This window comes from Mirounga leonina, unplaced genomic scaffold (assembly GCF_011800145.1).
Source record: "Mirounga leonina isolate KUSES-001 unplaced genomic scaffold, KU_Mleo_1.0 Mir_154, whole genome shotgun sequence".
Taxonomy (NCBI): domain Eukaryota; kingdom Metazoa; phylum Chordata; class Mammalia; order Carnivora; family Phocidae; genus Mirounga; species Mirounga leonina.
Genome location: NW_023270389.1, coordinates 36,142,419 through 36,169,399, shown reverse-complemented (window position 1 = coordinate 36,169,399; position 26,981 = coordinate 36,142,419). Strand labels below are relative to the sequence as shown.

At 41.7% G+C, this 26,981-nt stretch overlaps 1 protein-coding gene and 1 pseudogene across 1 annotated transcript in view; one reads left to right on the top strand and one right to left on the bottom strand.

The window, feature by feature from the left end:
- Window positions 1-26,981, top strand: part of KCNH1 (potassium voltage-gated channel subfamily H member 1) — a 364,126-nt gene that overhangs the window by 81,940 nt on the left and 255,205 nt on the right. Inside the window, exon 6 of the mRNA XM_035010480.1 lies at window positions 1,145-1,537. Coding sequence (XP_034866371.1) covers window positions 1,145-1,537 — 393 coding nt within the window. The remainder of the gene's footprint in view (window positions 1-1,144; window positions 1,538-26,981) is intronic.
- On the bottom strand, window positions 17,117-17,265 carry LOC118014635 (annotated as a pseudogene).

Below are 26,981 nucleotides of genomic sequence, written 5' to 3'. Positions count from 1 at the left end.
TCCTGTAGTGCTGACTCTGGGCCAGCCACCATGCTGGGTTTGGGGATCAAGTAGTGGGTACCTTTCATTGCTCCCTTTGCTTTACTTTCTGGCCATGAGCAAGTCATCAGCTGGTTAACTTCAAAAATATATCAAAAAATTGGGCTACTTTTTCCCATCCTCTCATCTCTTTCCAGGCTGTTAGAATAAGTTCCTTGATTATGTTCTTCCCTCTAATTATTTGCCTCAATTCATTATCTACACAGCAGCCAGGGTAATCTTTTAAAAACATGCACCAGATTAATATTCTTTTGTTAAACCCCTCTGGTTATGCTCGGACATACTGAGAATGAAGTCCAACTCCTCCTCATGGCTCACTAGGTCCTGCGTGGTCTGGTTTCCACTTCTCCTCTGATCACATCTGACATCCTTTTCCCCCACATCCAGTGGGCTTCAGTCATGCCAGACTTCTATCTCTGCCTGAGAACATCGAGCTTGTGCCACCGTGGGGTCATTACGCCAGTTATGCTCTCTGCCTCGGATAATTTCCCTTACAAGTTTGAGTGGCTGGTTTCTGGTTGTCATTCATTCAGGTTTCAGTTCAAACGCTGTCCCTTCCCTGCTCCTCATGTCACATTCTATCCAGTCACCAGGTCCCCACCCTTGCCTCTTAGTTAGCTCTTCCCACAATTTGAAGTTATCTGGATTCGTTTACTAGACCAAGCTCCACGAGAGCAGGCATCATGCTGTTTCCTTCCTTGCTGTCCATCCAGTGTCTAGAACAGTTCCTGGCACAGAAGAGTAAATACTTGTTGAGTAAAGTTGCTTAATTCTCTGGGGCCTCAGTTTCTCCCTTGTCACACGGAATAATAATTGGCTAACGGTACAAGGTTGTAATTAGAATTAAGTGAGATAATACGTGTAGGGGAAGTACTTAGTACAATGCTTGGCTCACAATAAGCCAAATAATAGTTTGTCATTGTTTCCTTATAATTATTTGTATTATAATGTTTATTTCCATTCTCCCATCCTCCTCTAGTACCTGTTCTTGCTCCTAATGATCCATCTGGAGTGTCATGAGCATTTGTCAGTGGCAGATGCTGACTGGTTAGATGCTTGCAGTGGAATCCTAACTTACTTCTCTCTTGACTGTGTTTTTCTGCAGGTTCTGCAGCTGGGCTCAGACATCCTTCCCCAGTACAAGCAAGAGGCCCCGAAGACTCCGCCTCACATCATCTTACATTACTGTGTTTTTAAGACCACGTGGGATTGGATCATCTTGATTTTAACCTTCTACACAGCCATCCTGGTCCCTTACAACGTCTCCTTTAAAACCAGGCAGAACAATGTGGCCTGGCTGGTTGTGGATAGCATCGTGGATGTCATCTTTTTGGTGGACATTGTGCTGAATTTTCATACTACCTTTGTTGGACCAGCTGGGGAGGTGATCTCTGACCCCAAACTCATCCGCATGAACTACCTGAAGACGTGGTTTGTGATTGACCTTCTGTCCTGTTTGCCATATGATGTCATCAACGCTTTTGAGAACGTGGATGAGGTTAGTGCCTTTATGGGTGATCCAGGGAAGATTGGTTTTGCTGATCAGATTCCACCACCCCTGGAGGGGAGAGAGAGTCAGGTACATGCCTCAAATCTCAGACCTTGTTGTCATGTCTTGAAAGTTGAATAAATGTGGGTGGTCAACAGAAGAGTCATTATGTGGGTGGGAACTGGCATGGCTGATGTTTGGAACGGAGGGAGCATGCTTGATAGATATTCTCGCCTGCTGTTTTTGTCCTTTGGAGGATTGGAGGCCCTGCATGTCTGTGAATGGGTGTGGAAGAGACCAGAGGCTTCCCTTTTATTTCATGTGGCGTGCAAGCCACTGGCTTGGGGTGGTGGGGCTGCAGACGCAGGCATGCATCGCCACTGCGCTGGTGAATCTTTCACTTGGTATGCAATTGCTAAATGTCTACCTATTGATTATTCTAATTATGGGGATTTTTCTGTCACCTGCTGCTGACTTTTGGCTGTTTCATAAATAATTAACTCCTGGCAACAGGGATGCTATTTTCCCCCCAAGTTTGCTTGCTTTTTTTTTTTTTCTTGGTAAATGTTGGAAAAAGAAGTTGTTTCTGTGCTAAAATGAGTTTTGGCGGTGACCAATGGCATTCAGTTGTCCATACTCTCCCTTGTGTAAATTTGCTGAGGTAGTCAGGCTACGGCCAAGTCTGGCCCTGTGACTAGGAGGGGGGTAAGTACTATTGCTGGATGATGCTGCTTTGGATGGTTAGTCCTGCAGGCAGTGGAAGGAATGAAAAGGAGACAAATGCTCTGTAAGTGTGTTGGAATTAGGACATGCTCAAGCAGTCAGTGAACGAATGGGTGCCTGCAACATGTTGCATAAGGAAGGGACCACTGGCCTGGTTCAGGTGATTTTCTCCTTTGAAGAAGCGAGGACATCAAGTCATCACAAAGGAAAATGTCAGATTCTTATCCAGCTTCAGTGTTCTATGGGAGTTGTTCTTCCTTTTTCCTCCTGCCTTGTTGATCCTCCAAATGGATGAAGATAAGGTAGTTCGTCTGGTAAATCTTCAGCCTTATAGAGCAGTGGGCCCTCACTGTCTTGGATTACAGAGGGTCCCAGAAGTCTCAGTCTGGCTGGGGTGTTAACTGGGTGGGTAATTCAGGAAGCCATCTGGAAGTTGAGTTGAGGCAAGATTCACTCTCAGGGCTAGAGGGCTAGTGGAACTAGCCTTGAGATAATTGGAAGGAACAGCCAGCTCCCTGCCAAGACAAGGCCTGGCCAGTGTCTCCGACTTGCTGGGGACATAATGATGCCTCCTGGCCTTCCGGTCAGTATCAGATTGGGGGAGGACTTCAGCCGCTTCCTCGGTGGGAACCCAGCTACCTAGCACTTCCCTCTCCAGAGAAGAGGAGCTGATGTCCAGATGCTCTAAACTCAGAACAAACCCTGCTTTTATCTGTGTGCTGTGTTTTAGTATACTTGGAAATCCCAGGGAATAGTGCTCTGGGTGGCTTGTGTGGATTTTGTAAGGGGATTAAATGAGTGAGACTGATCATTTACAAGAACAAAACATCCCTAAAGTGAATGTTGGGATTCTTTAGTGTGAATCTGAGGACACACTGGGAATGATATTTTTCTCTGTGAGCCCATTTCTAGAAGATTTTATGTTAGTTGGTGAGGAAAATATGATCATTTTGGCTTAGACAACGCAACGGAATTATTTCAACCTAAAAGAGCTTCTTACACACATATGGGAAATGAAATTTAATTTAAAAAAAAAAAAACCTCTCAAGTTTTTAAAATAAACCATTTGCTATTTGGAGCAAAGGCATTGAAAATTTGCAGATAAAGAGAACAGTGCTCCAGTTTTCACAGGTTCTTGTTAAACACGGGCAAGCCATAAACATATTCGTAAATGTGTCAAGATTACCTTGTCGGTTAGCAAAGCAGAGAGCCTCCCCTCAAGCACCGTGTGTGTCACGTTGGAAGTCCTCTGCCATCCATTGTGAGTACCCCTGATGTGGTTTCTGATTTCCACAGTCATGAAATAGGTTGGTGGATAGGAAAAATGCCAGTTATCCATAGCTTTCTAGTTGGAAAGAGTTCAGCATCGAAGTTCTCATTACCATCTCTCGGTCATAAATAATAATATGAGTATTAAGGGGCTATTGTTATGATTTGCTTCCATGAAGACTTGATTTTACGTTTAGTAATATCTATTTCAAGCTTTGGCTACCACCCGAAACAGTGCCTTTTCATAACATTGGTTGTGATGTGGGGGAGTCAGCGCCAGGGAACTGAAAATTTGGCTTCTGGCCCTTTGGTATCACCTGATAGCACAGCTGGGACTTTGTGCATGCCATTTAGCCTCTGGATCAGTTTTCTTATCTACACCTTGGGGATCATGCTATCTTTGGGCATTTGGGCAGTGGATTGTTTGAGTTCCCTGCTAGCTGCAAAGTGAGTTTGGTGAGTTCTAAAATCTCATCTGCATTCGTCTTACCTCCCGGAGCTGATGATAAAAACAGGAAGCCTAGCACTTTGAGCTCCCACCTGCAGGGGGGATGGGAGGGAGGTGGGATGGGATGAGGGTTCAGAGACCAGGAGGACCATGAAGGTCATCCAGTTCAACCCTCTTAGCTCACAAATAAGGGAACAGACGCAGGGGGAACGTGACTCACTCGAGATGACACAGTAAATCATATATATGGCTATGGCAATAATGAGTCCCCTTCTGACTCCTCTCTATTCTTCATGGGACAGAGTGGATAAAATAGGGACAAGACGCTGATGGACACAGTTGAGTCAAAACTGACCAAGAAGCTTCCAAAGTCTGTGGCCCAGCCCTTGGCCTGGTAGTGGTGGGGACGTTGGGCACTGTGTACAATGAGGTGGGCCTCTGCATTCCCCCCCAGAACAGCTGTGTTGGTGATGAGATAGGCAGTTGAGGATGCTCGCGGAGGGACAGACCCAGCATGGTTTTCCAGGCATAGGCCTTTTGTTGAAAGGCACCATTAAATTAGTGGAAATGGAAGATTGGTGGGGCTTAGAGGAGGTTGGGGAAGGCACGAAGGGCGCCTCAGCTGTTGAACCTGGGTATGGCTGGGTGGGAAAATTCCAATTAATGGTTTCCCATCCACTGTCTGCTGTCTTCTTGGCCATGCTCTGTTGTGGAGTTGCTAATCTAAGATTGCAACGCCCTCTGCTCTAGTCCCTTTCTTTGGGAGAGTGTGGGGAGGAAAAAAAATTATTGACTCATTTTTCATAAAAAATACATGGAGCTGAATCATCTCTGGTGTCCTCCTAATTATGCCAATGGACTTGTGTCCCAGTGGGACCACCAAAGAAGAGAGGAATGTGTGGTGGTGGCTTTGCCATCTGTGTGTGTGTCGGGGGACTGGGGCGTGGGTGTTGGGTGGGGGCTCTTGAAGTGAAAGGACTAGATCCACCCAAGGCTTGGGTTAAGAAAGAATTGGGTTAAATTGCTAATGCCAGCAATTGTGAATTCAGTCCTGTGGATGTCGCCCACCTCCGTGATGTAAGTCACACAAACGCGAGCCCTTTGGACTCAACTTGTTTCACTTATGTAGATGGCCTACATTTGCGTCATTCTCCAGTCTGTTGGTCATAATCTGTTTTGGAGGCTGTTTGGGAATATGTTTGCACATTAGTTAAGCTGGTGAGAGGACAAAAGGTCTGGCAACTGGATGAACTGAAGCTTGCCATGGGTCTGCTGAAGCAAGAGCCAGATGAGTTTTTCTCAAGTGCTTAGCAGATTACTGGCCTGGTGAGCTTCATGGATTAAAGATGGAATTATTATTCACAAAACATATTCCTTTTCTCCAGGAAGCCTTGTTGCCTTCTGCCATTGGAGTGTAGAAGTGCCCAGGGATGAATGGAGCCAATTAGGCTCCCTCCCAGGTCACAGTTCTGGGACCAAGAGCTTCCTTCCATCCCTGGTTCTGTAACTTGGGACAGCAGCTGGTGGTGTTGACAGAGCTGACCCTTGCCAAGAGCCCACTCTCACAGGAGATGCTCCCCGTAGAGCAGAACAGGAACAAGGAGTGGAAAGATGGATAGTATTGACAACAGCTTCCCTTTAGCTAGGGTGTTTAACTATCCTAAACATTTCACACAGGTTATATTTGTTCTGATTCTTCTGTGGCAAGTCCCTCTGCCACCCAGCTGTGCAAAATTGTGCAAGCGTTTCATCTCCCTGGACTTTGTTTGCCTCCCCTGCAAGATGGGTCCATCCCAGCTCTAACCTTGAGGCCCCTGGGCATCTGTTATCCCAGCATTGCAGCTAGGGGAAAGAGCCTGGCTGTCCAGGCAGTGAAGTTGAGCTTCAGGCTTCTGACTTCTGGACCTGTGCAATTTTCCCCAGGCAGGTCATGCTGCCTCATGACAGAATCTGGAGCCAGAGTGAACCAAGCTGTGCATTTTCGTCCCTGAGTCCTCCTTTCCAAATCGTTCCCTGGCACGGTCACTTCCACTCCCCTCTGCACACAGCTGATAGGTGAGAAGTTTGAGCGGCTGGCGTGGACAAGCCTCCATGAAGGGTGCTGGTCCAGGGGCACAGGGCTGGACAGTGAGGGTGAAGGTCAGAAGTGATTCCAACGGCAGGTCGCCCCTCTGCTTTTCTCTCCTTGGCAGATGGGCTCCCTTCTAGGTTCTCCTAGGTTCACTGTTCCTGGCTCTTCCAGGCTTTTCCTGATGCCGAAAGCAAATTGGACCCCTGTGTGTTGCTCGTCCTGTTAATTTGTGGTCGTCAGTCCTAATCTGTGGTTTTGATTTAGGTGGATGGACACCAGTTTAATTTTCACACAGGTGACTGGTCTGCTGTCAGCTGGAAGTCACGAGGTAGCCTGGAATTTGCTTCCCTCGAGTACCCGCAATAGAGGCCACATCCATGGCTTGTAGTAGCCATTAACATTAAGACTTTCTCAGAGCAATTTTAGGTTCATAGAAAAATGGAACAAAAAGCGCAGAGACTGCAGTTTCCCTATCACTGCCATCTTGCATTGGTGTGGTACATTGATTACAGCCAATATTGATAGATTCTTATTAGTTTAAGTCATTGTTAATGTTAGGGTTTACTCTTTGTAGAATACATCCTAAGGGTTTTGGCAAATAGTTAATGACAGAGCTCCATCATTATGTGTCATGCATAATGTTCCACTGCTCTAAACATGTCTGCACTCCCTACCTGTTCATCCCACCCTCCTCCCCAACCCCTGGCAACCACTGATCTTTTTACTGTCCTCATAATTTTGACTTTCCGAGGATATCATATGGTTGGAATCATACAGTATGTAGCCTTTCCAGATTGGCTGCTTTCACTTAGTGATATGTATCTAAGGTTCCTCCATGTCTTTTCGTGGCTTGATAGCTCATTTCTTTTCATTGCTCAGCAGTATTCTGTTGAGTGGATGTACCATAATTGGTTATCTATTCAGTAATAGCAATTTAAAAAAATTACTGAAAGCCATTGGTTTTCAAGCCTGATCAGTGCAGGCCTTGTCCTGGGATTTCCTCCTCCTGTGGGTCTGTTGGACACGGAGAGTGGACAGGAGCTGAGACACTGGCTTGCAGCCTGTGTTGTCTCCTGGATAAAAACTGACAACCTTTAGCACAAGTTGTTAGTCTGATACTTAATGGACAGCAAGAAAAATGTGCATGATACTTTCCTCACATTTCACTCTTTTCCTTGGCGTTTCTCTCTTTTATTTTGGTGCTATTTCTACATCCGATTTTGGCAAACAAAAGAGGACACAAGCAGACAGACAACACACTATAGTTTTCATCCCCGTGTCTTGTTAGGGGCAGGAAGTGCTGCTGATGGGCGTGTTTCTCTTTTGCAGGCCTGCCATGGAGGCCAGAGGCCGAGGGCTGACCGCAGTGATGTTCCCAATGTTGCCACTGTCCCCATTCTAACAATGCTGTTGTCTCCCCCATCTTACCTACCAGGGGAATCCAGCCAAGATCTTTCCCACGTATTTTAATTAATTAATTAATTAACTAATTATTTTTCATTATGTTCAGTTAGCCAACATATAGTACATCATTAGTTTTTGTTGTAGTGTTCAACAGTTCATTAGTTGCATATAACACCCAGTGCTCCTCACAACACATGCCCTCCTTAATACCCATCACCCAGTTACCCTATCCCCCCACCCCGCTCCCTTCTGTAACCCTCAGTTTGGTTCCCCGAGTCCAGAGTCTCTCATGGTTTGTCTCCCTCTCTGATTTCTTCTCATTCACTTTTCCCTCCTTTCCCCTGTGGTCCTCTGCTCTATTCCTTAATTCCACATTTTTATTTATTTTTAAAATTCTTCTTCTTCCAAACTTGTGCTCATAGCGTGTGAAAGACCGTGGATGTCCTTGGAGAAAACGAGACTCCGCCACCCTGCCTCGTCTTTCAGTGCTTCCCTACTGTCCGTTCTCTCCCAGGCTCCTAGCCAACCCAAGTCCTGCTTCTCTTTTAAATCTCCCCCAACTTTTCTTGGTATCTCTTTAAGGTTGTTCCTTCTTTAAAGAGATCTTACTGACTGGGGTGCTAGGAGATGGGAATACCGCTCTTCAAAGCTTGCAGTCTGGTGGGGGCTGCAGGTAATCGACCCTGGCAGAGAATGTGAGATGTGCTGTTCCAGGGCTTAGCTCAGGGTGTTACGGCTTACTAATGGGGAGTACTTAGCTTAGTGAGAGAATCCAGGAAGGCTTCCTGGAGGAGATGACGGGAGTTAGTTTGGTGAGGAGTAAGAAGGGTGTTCTTGGAAGAGGAGAGAGCCTATGTAGAGGAGTTTGCTCTTAGGGCTGAGCAAGGCATACACTGTGTCCAAAGCAGAGTCAGCGTTCGGGGAGGGAGGCGTGGTGAGAGAGGGAGGCAAGATCCAGTGATAGAATCTCAGAGTCTTGCCAAGTTTACATTTTATCATGTGGTCAAAAAGAGACCATTAAGGGTTTCCGTTAGATGTGTGCCATGATCTGACTTTGATTTTGAAGGTGTATACAGGCAGCAGTGGTGAGAATGAGAGGAAAATGTCCCAGGTCTCCCCTCCTCTAGTTCCCTTGAACCCACAGCTCTCAGGCTGTGCCCTCCACCCCTGCACTGAAGCAACACTACCTCCCTGCCCCAGATCTCCTATTCCTCTGGCCCTCACTCTTAATGCCTGGCCAAGCCCCTACCCCGAACCCTGATTGGAGCCAGTTCTCTGGCTCCTCTGGGCTGTGCCCTAGTGCCTTACTGTCCGCGGAGAACTCCATCACCATGTAGACCCACCCCAAGTACGCTTGGATGCCTACTGTGTTTCTCCAGGCATGGCCCTCCAAGGCGGGTCCTTTGTTCCCTAACCCATTCAAGTCTGGCTGTTACCTCCACCCCTGCTCTGAGCCTTGCTCAAAACTCAAGTGACTGTGCATGTGGGGGCTTATTGTTGGACTCTTTTATTATGTTCCATTGGTTTGTCTATTCTGATGCCAATGCTGCACTGTGTTAATTAGCATAGCACGGTAGTAAGTATTAGAATCAGTTACCTGTGTTCTTTTGTTTCAAGACTGCATGTTTGTTTTAGATCCTTTGTATATCCGTATAAATTCTAGAGTTGGCTTGCCAATTTCCACCCAAACTCAAAAAACCTGTTAGGATTTTGGTTGGAATTACATTAAATCTAAAAACCAATTTGGAGAGGGGAGCCTTGGTGGCTCAGTCGGTTAAGTGTCTGACTCTTGGTCCTGATCTCATGGGTCGAGATGGAGGTCCGAGTTGGGCTCTGCGCTCAGTGGGAGTCTGCTTGGATATTCTCCCCTTCTGCCCCTTCTTCTACTTGCATACATGCTCTCTCTCTCTCTCTCTCTCAAATAAATAAATAAATAAAATCTTAAAAAGAAAACAATTTGGAGAGAATGGAAGTCTTAATATTGAGTTTTCTAAATGTTGGCCATAGAATATCCATTTATTTAGGTCTTCTTTAATTAGCAATATATTAACAAAATATTCTTAGCAATATTTGCTGCCATTCTTTTTTGTTCTTGCTGTTAAACTTATTCCTAGACACCTGGTATTTTTGGCACTCTGTAAATGGCTTCATTTCCCAATTGTTTTTTGCTGGTATAAAGTGTTTTTTGTTTACTGATTTTGCAGCAGAGTTACCAAATTTGCTTATTAATTTGAAGATTTTGTAGGCTACTTAGAATTTTTTACATGCACAATCATGTCTTTGTGAATAAAAACTATTTTACTTTTTTTTTTCTCTGCAAAATTTATACCTTTATTTCTTTTTCTTGACTTAGTCCTGTCTAGGATCTACAATATAATGTTGAAAAGAAGTTGATATAGTAGACATCCTTCTCTTATTTCTAATCTCACGGGGAATATGTTCAGTGTTTCAGCATTAAGTATATTGTTGACTTTCGTTGTTTGTAAATACTCTCTGTTAGATTAAGGAAGGTCTCTTATATTCCTGGTTTTCTGGGAATTTTTACCATTAACAGGTTTTGAATTCTACCAAATACTTTTTCTGTATCTATTGAGATAAAATGTTTTTTCCTCCTTTAATTTATTAATGTGGTGAATTATATTGATTGACTTTTTAAAAAAACATTTTATTTATTTATTTATTTGATAGAGAGAAAGCACAAGCAGGGGGGAGCGGCAGAGGGAGAGGGAGAAGCAGGCTCCCCGCTGAGCAGGGAGCTGGATTCCGGGGCCTGTTCCCTGGGATCATGATTTGAGCTGAAGGCAGACGCTTAACTGACTGAACCACCCAGGTGTCCTGTTGATTGACTTTTGAATATTGAATTAACCCTGAATTCCTGGAATAAACCCTAGTTGGTCATGATTTCTTGTACTTTTTTACATAACTGTAAATGATTTTGTAATATTTAGGAATTTTGCATTTATATTCATGAGAGGTGTTGGCCTTTAATAATTTTTTTTTCATAATATCCTTGTTGGGTATACACAGGGAAGTGTATCTTCTTCCACTATCCTCTGAAAAAATTTGTGTAAGTTGGGACAACTCAGATATATAGGAATATAGGACCATTCAGGTATTCCTTTTTTTTTTTTTCTTGTGTCAGTTTTGCATTGTTAAAGATTTGGCCATTTCATGTAGTGTGTCAAATGTATTGGCAAAAAGTTGTCCATAGTATGTGTTTTTTTTTTTTTTTTTAATGTTGACCTATAATGTTTTCTCTCCCTTTATTCTTCATTGGTCATTTGTGTCTTCTCCCTGTTCATTTTGGTAGAGTTTTCTCAATTATAGTAATCTTTTCAAAGAACCAACTTTTAGCTTTGTTAATTGTTAATGGTCTGTTTTCTGTTTCATTGATTTTTGCTCCTATTTGCATATTTTCTTTGTTCTACTTTCCTGGGGTGTTAAGTTTACTAGGATTCCACCCTCCTTGGCTTATTGGGATGGAATTTTTGATTGTTCAAAGATTTAATGTGAACTTAAAGCTATTTTACTCTCTAAAGACTTTTTTTTTTTTTTTTAAAGATTTTATCTATTTGACAGAGAGAGACACAGCGAGAGCAGGAACACAAGCAGGGGGAGTGGGAGAGGGAGAAGCAGGCTCCCCGCTGAGCAGGGATCCCGATGCGGGGCTCGATCCCAGGACCCTGGGACCATGCCCTGAGCCGAAGGCAGACGCTTAACGACTGAGCCACCCAGGCGCCCTTCTCTCTAAAGACTTTTTAAGAGCATCCCATAAGTTTTGATATGTCGTAATCACATTATTTCAGTTCAAAATACTTTGTTTCCACTATGATTTCTTCTATTTAAAAGTGTGTTGCTTGGGCGCCTGGGTGGCTCAGATGGTTAAGGGTTAAGCTTCTGCCTTCCGCTCAGGTCATGATCCCAGGGTCCTGGGATCGAGTCCCATATCGGGCTCCCTGCCCAGCGGGGAATCTGCTTCTCCTTCTGTCCCTCCCCCTGCTCATGCTCTCTCTCTCTCTGTATCTCTCTGTCCCAAATGAATAAAAGAAAAAGAAAGAAATAAAAGTGTGTTGCTTAATTTTCAAACTTTTGATAATTTCCTACTTACCATTTTATTACTGATTTCTAGGTTAATTTCTTAATGGTAAGAAAGTATACTTTATGATTTCAATGCTTAAATTTTGTTGAGACTTCCTTTATGCTTCAGTTTCTGGTCTATTTTGGTAAATATTCTATATGAAATTGCAAAAAAATGTATATATTTTGAAGTTGTTAAGTGTTTATTCTGTATAGGCTAATTAGGTCAAGTAGATAGAGTTTGAAAAAATTGTCTGCATTACTGATTATTTTGTCTGCTTGTTCTATCAGTTACTGAGAAAGGGGCATAAACAGTTTTCAACTTTGATTATGGAATTGTTGATTTCTATCAATTTTTGCTTTGGGGAGTGGAATCCTAATAAGCCTAACACCTCAGAAATGTAGAACAAAGAAAATATACAAATAGGAGCAAAAATCAATGAAATAGAAAACAATTAACAATTAAGAAAGCCAGAAGTTGGTTCTTTGTGAAGATTACTATAATTGAGAAAACTCTACCAAGATGAACAGAGAGAAGACACAAATGACCAATGAAGAATAAAGGGAGAGAAAACATTATAGGTCCAACATTTTAAAAAATAATAACCACATATTATATATATATTTTAGAGTTATGTTACTAGATGTATACACAGGTAGGATTGCTTTGTCTTCTTGTTGAATGAGTCCTTTTGCCGTTATAAAATATTCCTGTTTTTATTTAATAATACTTACTGCTTTTAAGCCTGCTTTGTCTGATGTTAATATAGGCATCCAGCTTTCTTTTGGATACTGTTAGCATGGCATGCCTTTTTCCATTTCTTTTATTTAAATTTCCTGTGTTTTTTGTTTTTGTTTTTTTAAAGATTTTATTTATTTATTTGACAGAGAGACACAGCGAGAAAGGGAACACAAGCAGGGGGAGTGGGAGAGGGAGAAGCAGGCTTCCCGCGGAGCAGGGAGCCCGATGTGGGGCTCGATCCCAGGACCCTGGGATCCTGACCTGAGCCGAAGGCAGACGCTTAACGACTGAGCCACCCAGGCGCCCCTAAATTTCCTGTGTTTTACTTGTTTATTGAAGTATAGTTGACACACAATGTTACATTAGTTTCAGGTACAACAGAGTGATTGGACAACTCTGCATCCTATGCTCACCAAAAATGTAGCTACGGTATAATGCTATTGCAGTATCATTGACTATATTCCCTATGCTGTACCTTTTATTCCCACGATTTATTCATTTCATAACCGGAAGCCTGTACCTCCCACTCCCCTTCACCCATTTTTTTCTGTACCCCTACCCGCTTACCTCTGGCAGCCATCAGTTAGTTCCCTCTATTTATGGGCCTGTTTCTGCTTTTTTTTGTTTGTTCATTTGGGGTTTTTTTTGTAGATTCCACATGTAAGTGAACTCATATGGTATTTGTCTTTCCTTGTCTGACTTATTTCACTTAGCATAATGCCCTCTAGGTCATTCATATTGTCCCAAATGGCAAGACATGATCTTTTTTATGACCGAGTAATACTCCGTCATGTGTGTGTGTTTGTGTGTGTATGCTCGTGTGCGTGTGTGCCCACGCGCATGTGTATGTGTGTGTATAACATCTTCTTTATCCATTCATCTGTGGACAGACACTTGGTTTGCTTCCATATCCTGGCTGTTGTAAATAATGCTGCAATAAACATAGGGATGCATGTATCTTTTCAAATTTTTTTCCTTGGGTAAATACCCAGTAATAGAATTACTGCATCTCATGATATTTCTATTTTTAATTTTTTGAGGAATCTCCATGCTGTTTTCCACAGTGGCTGCACCATTTTCAATTCCTGCCAACAGTGCATGAATGTTCTTTTTCTCCACATCCTTACCAACACTTGTTATTTCTTTCTGATTATAGCCATTCTGACAGATGTAAGGTGATATTTCATTGTGGTTTTGGTTTGCATTTCCCTGATGATCAGTGATGTTGAGCATCTTTCCATGTGTCTATTGGCTGTCAGTATATCTTCTTTGGAATAATCTCTATACAGGCTCTGTGCCTATTTTTAATCAAATTATTTGGGGTTTTTTGGTATTGAGTTGTAGAAGTTCTTTATATATTTTAGCTCTTAACCCCTTATTGGATGTCATTTGCATTTATCTTCTCCATTCAGTAGTTCGCTTTTTCATTCTGTTAATGGCTTCTTTCACTGTGCAGAAGCTTTTTATTTTAATGTAATCCCAATAGTTTATTTTTGCTTTTTTCCCCCCTTGCCTGAGGAGACATCTAGAAAAATGTTGCTGGGTCTGATGTCAAAGAGATTACTGCCTGTGTTTTCTCCTAGGAGTTTTATGGTTTGATGTCTCACACTTATGTCTTTAATCTATTTTGAGTTTATTTTCATGTATGGTGTAATAAAGTGGTCTACATACATTTCTTTTGCATGTACCTGTCCAGTTTTCCCAGCACCATATATTGAAGAGACTGTCTTTTTCCCACTGTATATTATTGCCTTCCTTGCCATAGATTAATTGACCATATAAGCATGGGTTTATTTATGGGATTCTCTATTCTGTTCCTTGATCTCTGTGTCTATTTTTGTGCCAGTACCATACTGTTTTGATTATTATAGATAGCTTTGTAATGTATCTTGAAATCTAGGATTGTGATATCTCCAGTTTTGCTTTTCACTTTCAAGATTGCTTTGGCTATTCAGGGTCTTTTGTGGTTCCATACAAATTTTAGGATTATTTGTTCTAGTTCTGTGAAAATGCTGTTGGTATTTTGATAGGGGTTGCACTGAATCTATAGATTGCTTTGGGTAGTATGGACATTTTAACAATTCCTACAATCCATGAGCGTGAAATAATTTTCACTTGTTTATTTTTTTCATCAAAGTTTTATACTTTTCAGAGTACAGGTCTTTTGCTTTCTTGGTTAAATTTGTTCCTAGGGGGGCGCCTGGGTGGCTCAGTCGTTAAGCGTCTGCCTTCGGCTCGGGTCATGATCCCAGAGTCCTGGGATCGAGCCCCGCATCAGGCTCCCTGCTCAGCAGGAGGCCTGCTTCTCCCTCTCCCACTCCCCCTGCTTGTGTTCCCTCTCTCGCTGTCTCTCTCTCTATCAAATAAAGATTTTTTAAAAATCTTTAAAAAAAAAAATTTGTTCCTAGGTATTTTATTCTTTTTGGTGCAGTTGTAAATGGGATTGTTTTCTTAATTTCACTTTTTGCTACTTTGTTATTAGTATTAGAAAAAACAATAAATTTCTGTGTATTAATTTTGTATCCTGCAGCCTTACTGAATTTATTCATCAGTACTAACAGTTTTTTAGTGGAGTTTTTAGGTTTTTATGTATAGTCTTGTGGCCTTATTTTTAAAGATTATCTCTTGTAAATAAATAGCAAAGGATTGGGTCCTTTTTTGTTTTTTGAAAATCTGGTCCATTGATAATTGTCTTATGATTGGAATACTTAGTTCACTTTTGTCATCATTGTTATCCTTGGGTTTTAGTCTATCATCTTCTATTTATTTTTTCTTTCTGATACTTGTTTTTTTTGTTGTTGTTGTTGTTCCTATATCCTTTTTTACCACCTTCTTTGGATTAATTATTTGTTTATTATTCCATTTAATTTCCCAGCTTAGCTTTTTAGTTGTATATATTTTTATTATTCTTTAGTGCTCACCCTAGAGATTACAATTGCATTCTTCGCATAGTAAAAGCTATTTAAATTAGTACTTTTACCCCTTTTCAAACTACTAAGATCTTTACAGTAGTTTAATTCTATTTAACTTCCTTCTTGCTCTTTGTGCTATTTTAGTTATAAACCTACAGTTCTTTGTTATCATTACTGCCTTAAATTGCCAATGTTCTTTTATAGTTATTCGTATATTTTCACTCTTCTTTTTAGTTTCATATTTTTGGGAGGGGGATCAGTTTCTTTCAGCCTGAGCATCTGCTTTATTCTTTTTCACAGTACAGTTCTTTTGGTGATGAATTTTTTAAATAATTTGTTTGAAAACATCTTTATTTGGATTATTTTCTCAAGGTGTAAAATTATAAGCTTGCTTTTTTCTTTTTAAACCTTTAGCAGTTTAAATATGTTATTGCTTCTGGTGAGAATTCAGATGCCATTCTATTTTTGTTCTCCTGAATGGGATGTCTTATTTTCCTCTGCTTCTTTTATTTATTTTTTCTTCAAATTTTTATTTAAATTCTAGTTAGTTAACGTATAGTGTAATATTGGTTTCAGGAGTAGAATTTAGTGATTCATTACTTATGTACAACACTCAGTGTTCATCGTAACAAGTGCCCTCCTTAAGACCCATCACCCACTTAGCCCATCCCCCACCCACATCCCTCCATCATCCCTCAGTTTGTTTTCTATTATTAAGAGTCTCTTATGGTTTGGGGCGCCTGGGTGGCTCAGTTGGTTAAGCGACTGCCTTCGGCTTAAGTCATGATCCTGGAGTCCCTGGATCGAGTCCCGCATGGGGCTCCCTGCTTGGCAGGGAGTCTGCTTCTCCCTCTGACCCTCCCCCGTCTCATGTGCTCTCTCTCATTCTCTCTCTCTCAAATAAATAAAATCTTAAAAAAAAAAAAAGAGTCTCTTATGGTTTGTTTCCCTCTCTCTCTCTTTTTCCTTTCCATATGTTCATCTGTTTTGTTTCTTAAACTCCATATATGAGTAAAATCATATGGTATTTGTCTTTCTCTGACTTATTTCACTTAGCATAATGCATTAGCTCCATCCACGTTGTGGCAAATGGCAAGATTTCATTATTTTTGATGGCTGAGCAATGCTCCATTGTGTATATATACCACGTCTTCTTTATCCATTCATCAGTCAGTGGACATTTGGGCTCTCTCCGTAGTTTGGCTATTGTGGATAATGCCTCTATAAACATCGGGGTGCATGTACCCCTTCAAATCTGTATTTTTGTATCCTTTGGGTAAATTCCTCTGCTTCTTTTAAAATTTCCTCTATATTTTTTGTTTTTAACATTTTGACTATCAAGTTCCTGTGTCAGGTTTTGTTGTTGACTGTATTTCACAGTCTCTTCTGTTCTGTTCTTTATTCTCTTTTCTGCCTATGATTCAGGTTGACTACTTTTTCTTGACCTATATTCGAATGTACTAATCCTATTACTGCTGTAACCCATCTGCTGTCAATCTATCCGATTAATTTAAAATATAGGGTTTTTTCCCTAGAATATCCATTTGATTCTTTTTTCTCTTGTAAGAGGTTGAGACGTAATTCACATACCACACCATTCACCCATTTAAAGTGTACAAGTCAGTGGTTTTTAATATATTCTCAGAGTTGTACAACCATCACCCAAATCAATTTTAGAATACTAAAACATTTTTAATCATGGTAAAATACACATAATGTAAAATTTCCCACTGAACCATTTTTAAGTGTACAGCTCAGTGGCATTAGGACATTCCCACTGTCTTGCTACCATCACTACCATTCATCCACAGAACTCTTTCACCTTGTAAGACTAAAACTCTGTACCTATTAAACAATAACTCCCCATTCCCCCCCATAAATACAGGTTTGATATGTATTAACTTCTGACTCTTGATGGAGTCTGAGACACAGAGAGGTTGGTGCCATTACTGGAAAACACAAAGTGAGTGAGAGGCAGAACAAATCTTGTCTTCCCATTTGAGGTTCCCGAATTATTGAAATGTTTTCAATTAGCAGTAATCGCGCCTCGGATAAACCTCATTGGCTACGATACTGCCACTGTGCAAAGCTTATGAAATGTTTGAGTGATGACTTGTTTAACCTTGAGTTCACTACAGCCTAGGAGCCCAATTTAGCTTAGATGATTATGGCTTCTATTGGAATTATCCATCCCATACCAACAACAGCATCCATGGCCACATTTGTAGGAAAGGGAGTCTGAAGGATATGGAAACTATACAAAAGGGTTTTGAGAATTAGACCTTCCCAGGGAATTAGCATCTTATGGATGTTTTCCAAGCACAGGGAAGCTGTGTGGATAAGACGTAAGGTTTGAGGATTAGCTGAAGCATATCTCACAGGGTTGGTTAGGAGGCAAGAGAGCATTGCCTGCCTGAAGGCCGAGGCCTTTGTAAGAACTCATGACGAAGCCTTCCTTTAAGAAGTAGTAGTTTCTGTGTGCGTGTGCTCTTACCTTCCTAATATGTTGAAAGTTTTTGAAGGCAAAAATGATACTCTGTGCTCATTAATCGACAAGTGTCCACATATTTGAATTAGAGCATATGAGAAGGAAATGCCCCAGTAGAGTGATAAGAGATGGTCAGAAAAAGTCTCTTACAAATATCATCTCTCCCAGTAGCCTGCTTAAAATTCTTTGACTTTTGTTTTTTTGCTCCTTATTATTTGTTCTGTTTTCATATTAAGCAGAGTAACAAATCAAAACAGTTATAACTGTGAGAGTATAACATTTGTTCTATGTTTTCATATTAAGCAGAGTAACAGATCAAAACAGTTATAACTGTGAGAGTAGTGGTAGGGGGCTGGTCTCTCATGACCTTCGGTGAGGAAGAGAGGAGTATGTGCTCCACTGTTAGACCGTGGCCTTGTGTGGCGAGGGCCTAGTGTGGAGTTTCCGAAACATGGCGTGCCCCAGAGACATGGATAGTGGTGCCAGAGATTGGCTGCGTTCTTCCCAATGGTCCAAAGATGAACCTGCAGAAATAGTGCAGGTAGTGAATGTAGAGTCAGGCATGCTGTGAACAGATTGCCAGATCCATGTGGGGCTATATAGGAAAGAGACATGAAACCTCATTGAAAGGCAACATAAAGAGAAACAATAGGAAATAAAGAGTACTAAGCAACAGAAAAGACTTGCCTTTTTTAGTTACATTTTTATATAACCAGATTTCTTTGAAAAGGATGTGTATAAATGAAAGGCTTCTATTTGAATAGGAAGAGCAACAAAAAGCATGGCAACACTTAGAGGAAAGAATGGGACCTTGTAAATATGTCATTTTAAATGTTTTACAGAACCCCTTACGTCTTACTCCAATAAAAATGTTTTGTTTCGTTCTTTAAAGCAGGCACTAGAACCGATGAGAGAGTAAATACGAGTGTGTTTTGTGCTCTTTGGAAAAATGTATGACAGAAACATACCTCTGTGTATTCACCAGTTATTGATTGAACAACACTAGAAATAGAGCTCTGTGTTTAGTGCTTTGGGAATTTTAGAGGAAATAAAATGACTTCAGGTTGAGGCTTTTGAGCCAGGTCTGCAGGAAAGGTATAGCCGGGGACTGGCAGGTAGAATTGTCAGTTGGCCAAACAGTGTAACTTCATGATGAAATAACGAGCTGTCTGTTTGACTCCATCTGACTAGCTGTGTGACCTTGAGCACATGAGTTATCCTCTCTAAACCTTGGTGTTCTTTTTTTTTTTTTTTTTTTTTTAAAGATTTTATTTATTTATTTGTCAGAAAGAGAGAGAGCACAAGCAGGGGGAGCGGCAGGCAGAGGGAGAGGGAGAAGTAGCCTCCCCGCTGAGCAAAGAACCTGATGCAGGGCTCGATCCCAGGACCCTGGGATCATGACCTGAGCCGAAGGCAGACGCTTAACCCACTGGGCCACCCAGGCATCCATGAACCTTGGTGGTCTTATCTTTAATGAGGGCAGTGTCTATCTTGCAGGGTGTTGTGGGGATTAAATTAGGTAATGTGTATAGATTAGTGCAGTGCCTGGCACATCGCTAACACTAACTAGTACTGCTATTCCTGTTGTTGTTGTTAGCTCAGACAATGATCTAAAAGAGTAATAATTACTTCCCTCATGAAGATTCTTGGCCCTGGGAAGTATTGCTGTTAGGAAGCTCATCTTTATTCCTGAGCACATAGGTTTGAACCATCTGATGACCTTTCACACCCCACCCTTCATGGAGCCTTGGCTAAAAGGAGAGGCCCCAATCACAAGAGAGATTTTGCATAGATTTTGCACAGAGGGCTAAAGGCCAGACCAGAACAGCCATGCTGAGGGCTCACTCTGCCTTCTGTTCCTGGGTACAATCTGATTGCACATTAAAAACATCTTGGTTGCTTGTTGAAAATACATAGTCTCAAGCACCACCACAGTCTGTTGATTCCCTGTTCCCAAAACTCGTATTTTTAACATTCTCCTCCATTGGTACTTCTGTGGCCATCCCAGCTCCTGACCAGCATTTGGAGTCACCTCAGACCATTTGGAAACTTTCCTATTGGGCTGGTAGTGGCCTCATTGCTATTCCAGGTTTTACCTGCATGTTCCCTGTTTTCCTGGATCTTGGGATGTCTTTGAACATTGACCTACCGGCTCCTTGGCTGTCCTCCTCTCTCATGGCCATGCCTTCTCTGAGTTCTCAAAGCCTGCACCATCCCCCATATTTGAATCAACAAACATTTACTAAGCTCCAGAGAGGCAAGGTGTGCAAACAAAGCAGAATGAATTCTTGTTTCCTTTGCTCTTTGTGCATTGCTCTGTGACACACACCTCTTTAGACTGTAATAATGATCATAATTATACCATAAAAAAATAGCTCCTGTTTATTGGGCACTTACCACATGCCGGGCATATACTGGGCTAAGTGCTTGATGCTTCTCATCTAATTTTGTTTTATTTTCACAATTCAGTGAAGAAGACTCACTCCCATTCTATAGGAGAGGAGATTGGGGCTTAGAGTGGCAGTCTGCTAGGGAACAGAGCTGACATTCTCATTGTGGGACTTGGAAGTCCTGTCTTCACCACTTTGTTGATCCCGTGATTGGTATTTGCAGCAAGCTCTACAGATCCTTTAGGGAGGACTTGAAACTTTAGTCCATCAGTCCCTCCCCCCTCCAACCTCTTACATATGCTAAATGCACCTGACAGGTTGGGTTAGTCAATGAAGGGATGCAGACTTGCTTGCAGAATGCTCTGAGAACCCAAGGAAGAAGTTGTGAAATGGGCACAATGGGACATGTCATGGAGGAGGTAGCAGATGGGCCATGCCTTAAGGGAATAGGCTTGGTTTGACAGATGACACTGAGACCAAGCAGATTTTCTCCACTGTCACAGCTGTAATGATTCAGGACTTCAGTGTCATAACATATCTGGGGGGTTTGGGTGGGGCTTAGCCTATTTTTGGTACTTGTTGATATGATTGTGGTAATATTGATAATCATCTTCCTTGAGCCATAGTTTACAAAGTGGAGTTTAAAATGTGGAAAACATATAAAAGTGTTTAGATTTTACAGGTTTCCAGAGGAAACAGAGGTGGAAACAGAAGGCTCCTAGTGTAAAAGATGGTTATTTTAAAAGACTGCCTTGTGTTTGTTGAGGATCACCCGAAGAAGCATATCTTGGTGCTGATCCCTGTCTAAGAGGAGTCAGGGATGCCAAAGACTAGGAAGTTTTAACCAGGGGGAAAATAGTATCAGGAGGTAGGAGTGAAGAGGGGACCCTCTAGCCTGAGCAAATAGGATAGCCAAGGCCTGGAAGTATGAAGCTGCATGGTACTTTCAGGGCACGGTGAGCTGCCCTGCAGGGCGCTGGAACATAGTGTGTGAAGAAGGGCATGGGAGATGAGGCTTGAAAGGTGGGATTGTGGGGATGCCTGGGTGGCTCAGTCGGTTAAGCGTCTGCCTTTGGCTTAGGTCATGATCCCAGGGTCGTGGGATCAAGTCCCGTGTCGGGCTCCTTGCTCAGCAGGGAGCCTGCTTCTCCCACTCCTACTCCCCCTGCTTGTGTTCCCTCTCTCTCTCACTGTGTCTCTCTCTGTCAAATAAATAAATAAAATCTTAAAAAAAAAAAAAAGAATGGTGGGATTGTGGAGGGCTTTGAATTCGGGGTACCCTTTTGTTGGAGGTATATACAATATTCATCCTAGACTTTAACTCCAGCATGGGGGATTGATTTTTATATCCTCTTATCCAGTAGGGGCCAAAGGGAGGGCCTTTAGGGAGCATCCCACATAGTTACCTTGCCTGTTTTTCCATCATCCCTGTTGGTATAACAATGTGTATGTTGTCCAGGTTATTGTGGGGTTCTAAAGACGCTCCATGAACTTCGTATTATAATGCTTTAGCACTTTACATTGTTTCCATATGAATCTCATGTTTCATTCTCATCATCAAAACAGATAGAATATCACTCTTGGATCCAATAACCGTTATCACTTACTGAGTTCCTAATACGTGTTCCCACTGTGCCAGGGCTTCACAGACATGATCACTGAATCCCCACCATTGTGCAAGGGAGTCGTCATTTTTTTCTGTTTGCCTGTTGAGGAAGCCAAAGTTTAGAAAGCTTAAGTAACTTTCATAGAGCCCCCATCCCCGGGTTTAGAAACCAAACTTGCCTTACTGCTGAGTCCATGTTCTTTCCAGCCAGCTCTGCTGCTACCTCTGTCATACTGCTGGGGGACCTAAGGTCCAGAGAGGGTTTCTTTTTTTTTTTTTTTTTAAGATTTTATTTATTTGACAGAGAGAGACACAGCGAGAGAGGGAACACAAGCAGGGAGAGTGGGGGAGGGAGAAGCAGGCTTCCCACTGAGCAGGGAGACCGATGCGGGGCTCGAGCCCAGGACCCTGGGATCATGACCTGAGCCAAAGGCAGATGCTTAACGACGGAGCCACCCAGGCGCCACTCATGGACTGGTTTTGATGTGTATTTCTGATCAGAAAATTAGTACTTGGTACTTTTTACCTTTATTTTTGTTTCATAGACATGTTGGAAGTTCGTCAAAAAAATTCCCCCACAACACAAGTTAACATCTGTAAGAGTCCCAAACTTAGTAGACGGTGGCCCTTGTGGGGGGCAGGTGCATTGAAAAAATAAAGCTTGGTCCCAATGGCATTTCCTTTTACCACTTGTGGGCTGGCCCGTGATCACAGGGGCACTGACAGAGGATGTGAAAATGCCACTGCTTGGTCCAACTTGTTCCTGGAAAAGCAACCTGAAATGTATGACAGTAACACCATTCTTTCAAAAAAGGGAAAGAGGAAAGAAACAGAGCTATCCAGTTTTCATTTCCTATTGGACACCTGCCACATTTATTCTGCCTCTCCCCTGCTTGTAGTTAAAAGCTAAGGACATACATTGACCATCTCTTATTTTCATCCTACTAAGCTTGTCTGTCTCCAGGGCCCCATGGAGACACACCCAGCTAGCTGGACAGCACTACCATTGTGGTGAAGGAAACTTCCTTGCTTTATTGAATGTTGTCGAGTCTAATCTCAAGCAGGCAACACAACATAAAGCATAGCTTCCATTGTCTTATTTTTCTTCTAGAGTAAGAATCTGGTTTTCTTGGTCTTTACTCTTCTAGAATGTGGGCACACTTCTCTGCTGTGATTCATATACTAAACAGAAATATTTGTGTAGAGGGCTTAGAGGTCTTCTGTTTTCACAGAATCCAATCCAATTTTCTGGTTCCCCAAATTAATCCTTATGACCATTTATTATGTCTTGGGAGAAGTACTTTCAAAGGTGTTACTTCTAAATATGTATCCTGTGACCAGGAGGTAGATTTCCCAGCTAATAGCTTAGTAGGATGAAGCTGGCTTGTGTTGCTGGGCTTAGTTTAGTTTAATTTCATCTGAATTTTTCAACAGTTCACAACCTATCTTGCAATAATAAAGCTTTTATTAGTTTTCACATCCTTTTCCTGTCTGTTATTTAGTTCTGTTCTCAACATCCCTATGTGGATGTTGAGAATTTTATGAAAAAGGGAGACAGAGGTCAGGAGCGATGGACTTATTCAAAGTCTTACGGCTGCGGAACTCAAGATCAGATTTCCCAACCCCTAGGCCAGTTTTCTAATTCTTGCCTGATTGAATCCTGAACTTTTCTTTGTGATTAATATGAACTTTGTTTTCGACATCTTCTTTTAAACTCTACCTCCTGTCCAACCTACACCAGACTTAAGCACACATGTTTGCACATGCATGCATGGGTCCCCACATGGGGATTCGCCTTCTCCTTTGCTCCCCTATCAGACCTTGAAAATTTGAATTCTTTACTGTGTCCTCACACACTCTTCACTGCTAGAGCTAAGTGGGAAATGGAGAAGGAAGTTGGAGCAAAGGGAGCAATTCTGGTATCGGGGGCGGGGGGAGCTCAGAAGTTTCCAGCATGATTTGCCTGAGTCCGTGGAAAGCCGTTCCATATCTGCCCCAGTTTAACAGTACAGATGGACTTTGGAAAATTTGAAAATAATTACAGAGAAGGGGAACCTGGTTTCAGATGATGCCATTCTGAACTGAGTTAGTATTTATAGCAAGGAAACGGAGAGATTTTTATATTGAAAAAAATTTCCCCTGTATTAAGGACCTAATTCACTTGGGACGGCCACACAGTCACTCCTACTCAATCCTCAAGAAAGCCGAACACTGGCTCTTCTTTTTCTATATGCTGGTGATTTTCTTCGAACAGCCATTGTGTGAAAAGAGGTGATTCATTTGTTGTTGTTGTTGTTGTTGTTATTTCTTCTGTGACTCATTCATGGACTGAGGAGTTCTCTGGACTAGATGTAGTTCCTGCAGTGATGATATCTCTAAAACTCAGCTTTCTTTCGGGCAGTCAGTTCCCTGGCATATCAGCCCATCATGGTCTGTGTGTAGAATGAGACTTGGGTAAGACTCCCTGCCTGTTTCCATCTGGCCTAAATATGCTGGAAGCACTGTCTACCTGGATGGGGAACATCTTGAGTGGTCCTGTCTGAGTGGCTCTAGCACATGTTACCCAATCATGGAAAGAATTTTTCCAGAAACCCAAAGGATTACTTAGAGAGAAGGATGTAACAGTTCCTATTATGGAATATTCATGGAACTTTCTCCCCAGTTTCAAAAGACCTAATCAAGATTTTAAAAGTTATCATAGTGGAAAATGCATAGGCTCTGGAGCCAGTGAACCAGAGTAACATCTATAACTAAGCCTCCTTATCTTCATATATAAAATATAGGTAACAATGTCTGCCTTGCCTTGTCACACACACACACACACACACAGTTACCTAATACATTGTGATGCCTCTTCTCAAGCTTCTTAGTTTGTTTCTTCTCAATATGTATTGGGTGCCATCACCCTACGTAGAGCTTAGGATCAGAGTAGAGAAGTGGGTGGAATGACTCTCTGCCTATTACTGCTTACATCTGTCTCAAGACTAGACAATTCAGCTACAACCAACTTCTTTCAGCCTTGGATTGTTGTAACATAAGGCAGTCCACATTATTCTTTTCTTTTCTCTGAGCTTCCTGCTGACCCACCTGTTTGTATAAGCTATTTCTATATTATCTTTCATCAGTATGCTTCTGTAGGGACATTGGGCTCTCAACAAGATGCTGCCTGTCAATCTCTTTTTGGGGAGAGTCTGTTATGGGAAGATTACTTGAGGTAGCAAGCCCTGTTAGTGGGTAGCTTCTTGTGAGCACCCATTACAGAAGGTGATATTCTCCGACCTATAGCCCTCATGTAGTCCTGTCCATTATGGCTGCCTTGGCATGCCTTGACCTGCCTCTGGGATCAGGTTTATATTTGAGCTCATGTGCCTTGTCCAGCTTCCAATTTCATGCTGGACTTACTTAGCAGTTGTTTCAGACAAAGCCTGGACTAAAGCTTGTCAACCACGAAGGAAGCCATTTTCAGGGTAATTGAGATGGAAGAGATGGACAGAGGAAGACAGAGCATATTTAGTCCAAATTCTTGAAGTAATTTAGCATTTTGTGATATGTTAATATTGGTGCCAAATTAAAAATGTCTTTGTTTATCAATAAGTGTTCTTCCAGAACCTCTTGGTGTTATTTTGTCAGAGGCTAAAGATAGTGCAGTAAATACAATAAAACTGCATTATGTTATTTAATTTGGATTTCACTAATTAGTATTGCCTCCTGTTTGCATTAATTTTCTGTTAAAATAATTTGATTCATTAAACACTCAATGAATGGCTTGTTTGCTAAGGAAGGTACTGTGTATAGAATGGGCTGGAGATGGGAGATGGAGGCATTAATTGAGAAGCCACTATAACTGGTTTTAGTAGAGTAAAACTGGGGAACTTCCTCAGGCTTGAAACACAAGAAAACACTCTAAAGCTTGCAATAAAAGCTTCTGCGGAAAAATTATGAAAATAATATAAGAAAAATAATTGAGGGAAATATATAGGTTATATATAATATAAGTTTAATATCTATAATATGTTCACAGAGATGAGAGAAATATCGAGATGAGTGGGAGCAAAATGGAAAAATGGAAAATTCACTCAGTGGGCAATAAGCAGACAAGTAAATGTTCAAACTTCTAATAAGTAAAATGGTAAATGAAACAATAATGAGAAATTTAAAATATGGACTAGCAATGGCTAAATGAGGAGTTTGTCACATCCTCTTGCTAAAAAGTAACTCTAAACTTGACGAATTTGGTGAAGATAACAATTTCGGTGCTCTAGAAATTGACCTAAGTTATATAACCATCTGAGAAACATTTATACAAAAACCCCACAGAACTTCAGGTAAGAATAGTGGCGGTATGTGGCCTGTTTGCTTGGCGTACCTGTTGTGTTCCCTCATTCCCCCACTGCTCCATTGACATGGGGGTTCTGCCAGGGCAGGGCAGGTTTGAAGACCAGCCTCTGTATTGCTGCGGTCAAAGGGGATTAACTTGATTTGGACCAGCATCGTCAGCAGAAGTGACCGTCAACATGGTAGGGTTCATGGGGAAGGCCACTATCTCTAGCTTGAGGTTGCAGTTGTGATTAGGGCAAAATGTTCCTGACTGAGGTACAGCAAAGACTGGAAAGGGCCCAAACTATCTACATACGTCTGAGTAACCTCGGGGCTGTTTGCATGTGCAGAGAAAGCACTAAAAGCCCCCAAAGCCAGCAAAATACTAGGTAGACTTAGAAGAGCTTGAATTTTTGATGCACTCCCCTACTTTCGTATAGATTCATTGGCAGAGGATGGAAGCCTTATGGGCATGAGGTGTTCAATCCCATCCTCTGACTGACTGCCAAACGACGTTGACACAGGAGTGAACACTAAGAGTCCAGGCTTAAAAATAAAAACAAGACTAATAGTTAAGAAACACAACTCAGCAGAGACATCATGACCATACACAATGAGGGTGACAGATTTCACAGATTGACCTGAGGCTAGTTACTGAACAAACAAAAACCAAACAATAATAACTTACTGTGATTATATTATCTATAATGTCCTATTTTCAACAAAACATGATGAGGTGCACAAAGAAACAGTAAAGTGTGATCCATACTCAGGAAAAAAAAGTAGTTAGTAGAAGCTGCCTCTCAATGTCCTCAGATACTGGGTTTAGCAGACCAACACTTCAAAGTAGTTATATACGTGTTCAAAGAAGTAAATGAAGCTGTATTTGAAGAACTGAAGGACAGTATGACAACAATGACTCGACAAGTAAAGAGCCAAGAATTATAAAATAGAATTAAATCAGAGAATCACAGACCTGTACCCCAGAAACAAATAATACATTATA